The sequence below is a fragment of the Pleurodeles waltl genome, chromosome 6 (genome assembly GCF_031143425.1).
Source record: "Pleurodeles waltl isolate 20211129_DDA chromosome 6, aPleWal1.hap1.20221129, whole genome shotgun sequence".
NCBI classification, from domain to species: Eukaryota; Metazoa; Chordata; class Amphibia; order Caudata; family Salamandridae; genus Pleurodeles; species Pleurodeles waltl.
The window spans coordinates 683,328,423-683,336,169 of record NC_090445.1 but is presented as its reverse complement, the minus strand read 5'-3'; the positions used below and the strand labels follow the sequence as shown (position 1 = coordinate 683,336,169).

General features: G+C 39.7%; 1 protein-coding gene across 1 annotated transcript in view; it reads right to left on the bottom strand.

Moving 5' to 3' along the window:
- Nucleotides 1–332: 332 nt before the first annotated feature.
- LOC138300151 (zinc finger protein castor homolog 1-like) overlaps nt 333–7,747 on the bottom strand; it is a 54,096-nt gene continuing 46,681 nt past the window's right edge. Inside the window, exon 3 of the mRNA XM_069239102.1 lies at nt 333–1,717. Within this exon, the coding sequence (XP_069095203.1) occupies nt 948–1,717 (770 nt within the window). The 3' untranslated portion in view covers nt 333–947. The remainder of the gene's footprint in view (nt 1,718–7,747) is intronic.

The window sequence follows — 7,747 nt, the reverse complement described above, 5'->3', positions numbered from 1 at the left end:
CAGTTTCCCACTCAGTTTCATCTATTGGATCCTTGTTCTAGCAATATCCAGCTTTTCTTGAATAAACAAGAGGAGTCAAAACTTTTTGACGCTACTGTTGGAGGCCCTTGAACGAAACCATGCTCATGTAAATGATGTTCAAGGGCTCAGCTATATGAACAATTAGAATGCCCTTCCAGTAGTGCTCAAGGAAAAACATGGAATTTACCTAGCCCAAATTGTATATTGTTACCATTTCAATGCTTTTTAAAGAGGACATTTCTGAATAACACTCTACCAGCTTTACACGTAGCAATACGTAGATATTACATTTTTGATGCTAATAATAATAATAATGTTAATTGCTTTATTTTTAATAGAGCAGAAACCAGTATTAACCAGAATCCAATGCATAGCTGTCTTCCTCCTAGGTTCATCAATACCTTCCATATTCACCTATTGTATCCATCCCCACGGTACAAAAGACTTATTTTCCATCCTTGAAGTAGTTTCTTTTCTATTCTACACCACCACTTGGATTACCATGGTCCATTATGTACTGTTTTGTGCGGGTATATTATTGTTTATTTTAACTGATGCCACATACATCAATTTTGGTACATTGATACAGAATGCACACAATTTTCATGTCTTGCACAAACAGATCGAAAAGCACAGTTAAATGTCGGAATATTGATTTGAAAAGCTTTCCTTTTGGTTCTATGAGTAATTAGAGAGGTGGCTTTTTAAAAAGTACAACCAAATCTAATTTCAGGGTCACCCTCAAGCTTCCCTTTTGAGTGAGACCCTAATAGCCATATTCATTGCCAAATCCAAATAGGCACACATTATAACCTTACAAGGGTTACAGCAGCGAGCATCAGGGCGCGGCTAGATCCCATCTTGCTTAGCTTAACAATAACAGATCCATAAATGGCAACTCTGGTCAATCTGAGTGAACAGTAATACTAGTGACTAGGTTCTTTAAAGTCACTGACTGGTATCTGCACTGTTTGTCCAGCAGTGACCACCAAATTGCAAGGAGTGCTGATGAGAGTGACTGGGCTCAGGCTTGGGTCCGTTCCTGCGGCTTTATCTCGGTTAGTTTGCTTAATGTCAGAGGTATCACATTTGGAATTTTGAATGACATTGCCCGTTTTAAAGGGGCTTCCCCCACTAATTTCCTGTAGATCCTCTCCTGATTTGAAAAGGTGAAGATATTTGATATTATCCAGGTCATACTTGGAGGGTTTTTTGTAGGCATTAGTGTTCTGTGGACATAGTGCCTCACCTGTCTTCAGATTTTGTATAAGTATGTCATACTTTGAACCCCTTGACACCACACCCTGTACCCGCGAGCTGCTCCTAGAGGGCAGGGGTAGGATGGTAGCCTTAGAGTCCATGCCTAGCATCCAGTTCCGGCTGTTAAAATCGTTGCCACAGTTCTTGTCCGGGTCACCCTTAAATTCCATCTCCTCACTCTTCGCTTCCTGAGGGAGCCAGCCCAGTGGTTCCCCGGCCTTCAGTTTCTGAATGGTTTTCTCATACTTTGAGATTCTAACCCGCTTGCTCACAGTGTCATCTCTGCGGAAGGAAGACATGCCACATTCTGAGGTAGGTATAAAGAGACTGTCAAAGCTGATCTTCCTGCTAGTGTCCTTCACTCCCCGGTTGCTGTTGCCAAAGATACTCAGGAAATCAGGCATGGTAGGGCCACTGTAGCCACACGCAGTGATATCTGCAGAGAACAAAATGGTAAAGATTAGAGGTAAACCAACCATTCATTGTTTGCTACCCATTTTCTATGAGCATCCAACACATCTGCTAAGTGCTACACCTCCTGAACCTAAGCAAAATAAAAATTCACTTGAACTGAAAGTAGCCAGTAAAACAGGTTTTCTAAGTGGAAAGCTATGAAAGGGGTTGTGGCATGATGTAATTGTGGAATGATATTATGTCACTTAATACCTGAAGTCCGATGAAGTGGATGATGGAGGCACAACAAGGGGGTAAAACCCGCAGGGCCGCATTTTACTTGCTACTGACCTATGGTCTAGTCATTGTAACCCTCTGCTAATAAAGCCAAATGAATCCGCTAGTTCCTATAGAGAGTGCCTTTCTACTTGAATCCAAAAAACACTTTACCTCTGTTGCGAAAGTACCAACCAGGAAGTGAGGTTTGTTTTGAGGCGTTAACTCGTTTGGTTTAGCTAAAGAAGGAGTACATCCCTTCATGGTCAGCAGGCAAAATCCGGAATGGGGTGAGAGCGGGCTGATCATGGTTAGTGTGTCACATTACATTTTGGACATGCAAAAGATCCACAGAGACGTAAATTAATAAATGCTAACCTTGTGGCTCGGACACAAAAAAGGAAGGTCATTGGGGTGGTCATTTTAAAATGAAAGAGACCATCTGGATGGCCATTTTCCATAACTGATGACATGTTAAATTACATCATTGATGACATCCCAAGTGAAGTTATTGCCATTGTCCGTGATACAGCTTAATGTATTAACTGTATATTTCTGATGAATTCCTTAGATTTTATTTATAAATGTAAGTTATATTATTTAATGTGTTCTAACTATAAGTTCACTTTAAATGTAGACCGTTTTTGGTGTTTTTTTTTTTTTTAATGGATTGAAATGCAGAGGCCGAACAAAAAGTTTATTTAATCGCAGGCATGCACATATTATTAAGATTATAACATGCACCGGCAGTTTAGAACTTTAATGTTTCATGATTTATTTTGTTATTTATTCTGAAATAAAATGTTTAAAATTAACATTTATTATTCAGTCTATCTTCTGTTTTATGCTATCAATTTGTATATAAACATGGCTCCTATCGATTCCCAGTGCCCATCATGCGAGCTGAAATGCGTAAGATCTGTTTCCAGCTTTAAAAAAAAATAAACACTTATTCACCACCATCCAGAGGATGAGTTCTTAACTACAAAGAAGAACGTATGTTAAGATCTTATAGTTAAAACAAATCATAATATTGCATTAAACTTTGGTATTTCCAGTGATTCTGTACAACATCCTTACACCTAACCTCCTATTTAAGGCCGACCGCAACAGCAATGTGCGCAGCAGGGAGGGTCAACTCGCTGCAGGCACCCGACCCCAGCTACGCACGACCTTCCGTCATGTGCAGCACGGGTTGTTAGCAGCACCTGATTTTGCAGAGGCTCTTCTCCCAGCCCACTGCGGGCAATCAACTCCTAATGCACATGGTCAAAGGCCATGCACTGCAGTGGTTGGTCAAGTACAGCTGTAATGCACCTAACCCTTCAATTTGTTTTTCAAGCTTTGCAAATCCTGTGCTGGTCTATCAAATTCTGACAACCCAGGGAGGGTCTAGAATTTGCAAATCCGGCACAGGACTTAAATATTTTTTTTAATTCAACTGAAAGTCTGAGAGGGTCCCTTTGGGACTCCTCACATGGCCTGGGGATCAGAGTAGGCTCATCCTGCCCTCTGATGTCCTTTTTGGATTTAGTTTTCTACCAGAAGCTAGCCGTACACTGAGGTATTCTTGACCTAATCATGTTAGTTTCCATCAAAACCCTCTTCAATATTAGGAATTCTCATTTACGTTTAATAAAATTATTACTGAAAGTGAAATACCATACGAGGTATTCAGGAGGGCACTTCACATCTCTGGAGGAGGATAGTAGTTGTTTGCTTTTAATGGGGTACATAACATGGTCATAGTTCAACCTGGTCACAGTTTCAGCTTTCTGTTGAAACATGGCTCCCATGCCCTTGTTTAGCAATGGTGGCCAAAGCTGCAGCCTTATGCATCACTGGAAGTGTGCTGTCCCATATGTTTTTGTTTTGTATTGTGTTTTCTCATCAAGAGGGAAGTTGATGACACCATGATCCCTATTAGGGCTCTGGGATTGTATTGAGGCAGACTGTAGGACTTTATGAACAACTGTTCTTGAATATTAGCTATTTTTTGGGGTATGGGTGCAATCAAGAATGTGCTGCATGCTTAGAATTAGGTTGGCTGAGCATTGGGTCCACATGCGTCATGGAGCATCACCAAAGACGGAAGGATGAATAACTGATATATTTGTGTGGAATGTTGGAGATATACATGGTATAGTGAAGAGGCAAAGGATAGGATCATATATATTCGTAGGAAGACGCTATGGATTGCTTTACTGCAGGAAACGGGCCTCACAAAAAAAAAAGCTATATAAGCTACTCAGGAAACGTGGTCATTGAACTCTTCATCATTTGTTCTAGTGTGGTTTGAGCCATCAAATTAATTTCAGTTCAAGAAGGAATTCGACTGGCTGATGAATGGGTCAGATGTGTACTCATTTACAAATCTGGTGGATACATATTAGTAGTGCACAGGAGCTTTACTCTAAAGATGAGTCTGCAAGTGTAGTTTTCCTTTTGAGTACATGGTCTAAATCATTTTTGGAACCGACTGGATCCCTGGGGTTTAATGAGGTGTGAATATTTTATCATAACATAAGAAATGGCTGATTTTATTACTCCAGTGAAAATAGAACATACTTGTGGAACTTACCTAAACATGTGTGAAATGTATAAGCCAAGAGAATATACCAGGTATTTTAAATTGTGTTTGGGTAGAGAACTATCTAACCATGAACCCGTCAAATGTCTTCCTTTCCTTTCACCTGGAAACAGGATGAACAATAAGGCAAGTCGAATTTTGGCCTGCTTGGTCTACAGGAAGCCAGTTAATCGATGCACTGTACCAACGAAGAAGGCCGACTGCGCACTCATGTGGGATGAAAAGGAAATGAATAGCGCTTTTGAGGATTTTTATAGGATGCTGAAAAGTCAGCAGGTTAGAATGGATCAAGACCATATACAAGTTTGAGATATTATAGGCTTGTAGAGTCCTGTTGTGGTTACATTAGGTCCTTTGACATTATCTCTATGATTTTGTGATCGTATTGGACCCTATAGATTTCTACCGATGTTCTCTCCTATCACAAATATAGAATGCTAGACATTATCATTGTTACAGATATCTAGCACTATTCCTCATGCTGTTGGTGGTTTCTATTACTTTCTATCAGTCTACCTTTTGTCCACCCCTTTCCCTCCTTACTCTCTCTACCCATTCTCAATTTTTACCCCGCCTACTCCATGAAATGGGGAAAGATGCCTGCTGTTTGGTATAACACAATAATATATGGTTATGATTCCCAATCGCCTTGTGTTTCTGATAGTGTTGACTGTCTTTTATAGACTCCATATAAGGATACATCTATCTGCACACAATGTTGTATTTTGTTTGTTTCAGGAGGTGCCTCTCCATAATGTTTCCTCCTTTTCCGATGTAATATAACCTTATTATCTTTCAATATAGAAATGTTGCAAAGAATGGGACAAGAACAAGTGAACGAATGGTTGGCAGAGGCATGGTTATGATCCTGAATCCACTCCAAAGGGAAATGCTCGATGTTACGCCGAGATTACGTGATATGAGATGATCCACAGTCTGACAAGCTAAGGGATGTATAGCAGGATGGGAAGGTATCCCAGTACATGATATGTAGAATGTGACGAGTATTAGTGATGGGGAAACTGCCTGAATCACTGATTCAAGTAATTAGAGTAATCACTTCAGAAAATAGGACTACGCGCAGCTCTTATGGGCCTCTCTCACTCCTGAACATCGACATGAAAGTCCTGAGCAGGATACCGACTGATCAAGACACTGATGTAATCCAACTGCATAAGAAGATTGAACAAGACTTATGTTTGCATTTGCACAGACACGTTTTCACTAGTAACAGAGGTTGCACCGTAATCTCATTATGATGCTGTTGCAACTCTAGTTATGGAGAAACGCTTTGATTAGTTGTACAGTAAATGGCAGGTTGACTCATCTGATCAACACGCTGACAGTGGAGCCTTTGGCATGTGTAACTAATAATCCTTTAGGACAGAGCTATGATGGTGCCAAGGGAACATCATGTGATGCCTTCTAAGGCAATACAAATTTAATTATGAATGAGGGTTCCTGACATTCAATTTTGGTGATGTTGATATCACTGGTGAACCTGAACTTTTGTACGTTTTTCTAACTATCTACACAAAGTTTGTATTTGTTTATTATGTTTCTTTCTTACATTTTACATGCCTATCTTAATGTTTTAGATCTCGAATTGGAGAGGACATCCTTTCAAGCATGTTAGACCACGTCCATTCAGAAGCAATAAGAATAGGTTGTGTGTGCATAAGGGAGGCTTTTCAAGGTTGCAAAAGGTCCCTGATGTGCATGAGAAAGATAATACTCCAGTTTGACCAGTGGCATAAAGACACGTGTGTGTGCGTGACCAAAGTTTGCAAGTTTCTTTATATGATCTTATGTTTTTGTATCTTTAGATTCCTACATGAAACATTATATGAATAAACAGATAATAAGAAATTATTATTTTAAGGCATCAGTGTAATGCATATCAGTATTTTTGCCTTTAAGGGATGTAATGGATTTTTCATTCATTTGCAGCAATGTGATAATTCTATATATGGATCAACGCACCAAGAAAGAAAATATGCACATGGGTTTTTAATTCTATACAGTTATTAAAAGACAGTGTTTAAACTATGCAACTGCAATAGTATATTTATTTTGTAAACCAAATTTCTCTAGTGGGTTTCTAGGTAGTTTGCAATAAAGAAAGGACTTGTGTTCACATGGCAACAAGTCTGGCCTTAGCCAAGGCCTTTTGTTTTTCCAAATAAAAAAATCTTAGAAAACATACAAAAAGGCACTTACTTTCCACCTTTTTCATCCATTGGTGTTCTGTAATGCTGTAATGATTGTTTTTTGCCCATGCGCCATATGCTCCACATAACTAGTGCACTTCAGTGCTAGAGCAGGTGGGGCAAGTTTCCTTTTCTCAATATTTGTTCGGCTGCCAAAGTTGCACACCCACCACAGTCTCCCCCAAATACGTCTCCCTACATCTCTAGTTTGACACACACATTTCGACGTTCCATATTTTCTAGAAATGTTTTCGTGCTGTATTGAGTGAGCCCCACTGTCTCAGAAGCATTTGGGGAGGGATTTCTCACTCAGGTAATTTATGTGCAGCACAAATATTCAACTATATTAACTGACAGGATATAAGTATAACAGGCTGTTCTTAATACAAACTCATTTCATATTCTGTACCTAAAAGACAATTGTATTCTGCTTTCATGGCTGGGGGACCTTCAGCCCATCCAGCACCTCGAAGGAGCATAGAATCCTCCAGCCAACGATACGTTCCTGCGTCCTATAAGGCTAGAGAAAAAGTTTTAAAATGTTTTCATTTATGGATACTTTTCTAAATCATTAGCCTCTACAGTGCAGTCTAAACACAGGCACTTATCCACCCATTTATGTACCTATGCTTGTGTCCCTTTTACCCCGTTCCTTTCACTTATACATCCATCATGCATAACACATAGACAAATTGTGTAGTCTTTTTCCAAATGTAGCACCTCATTCAGCCAGTCAGCTCACGTGTACGTGTGTCAGACCCTTCCCGTGTCAAATCACCCATCTAACGGTATTTGGAAAAATAATGCCTGTTTCATATAGTGATTATAGATATCCTTTGCCATTTTTAATGATACTTTACTTGTTACATTCGTGCATCTGAATAGTACATATTACCATTTGTACAACTGTGGCACATCCCAGGTGGAATTCTACTCGGCACAATCATGAGAGCTCCGATGTTCCAGCATCCAGATTCACCAAGTGAAATTCCGTATA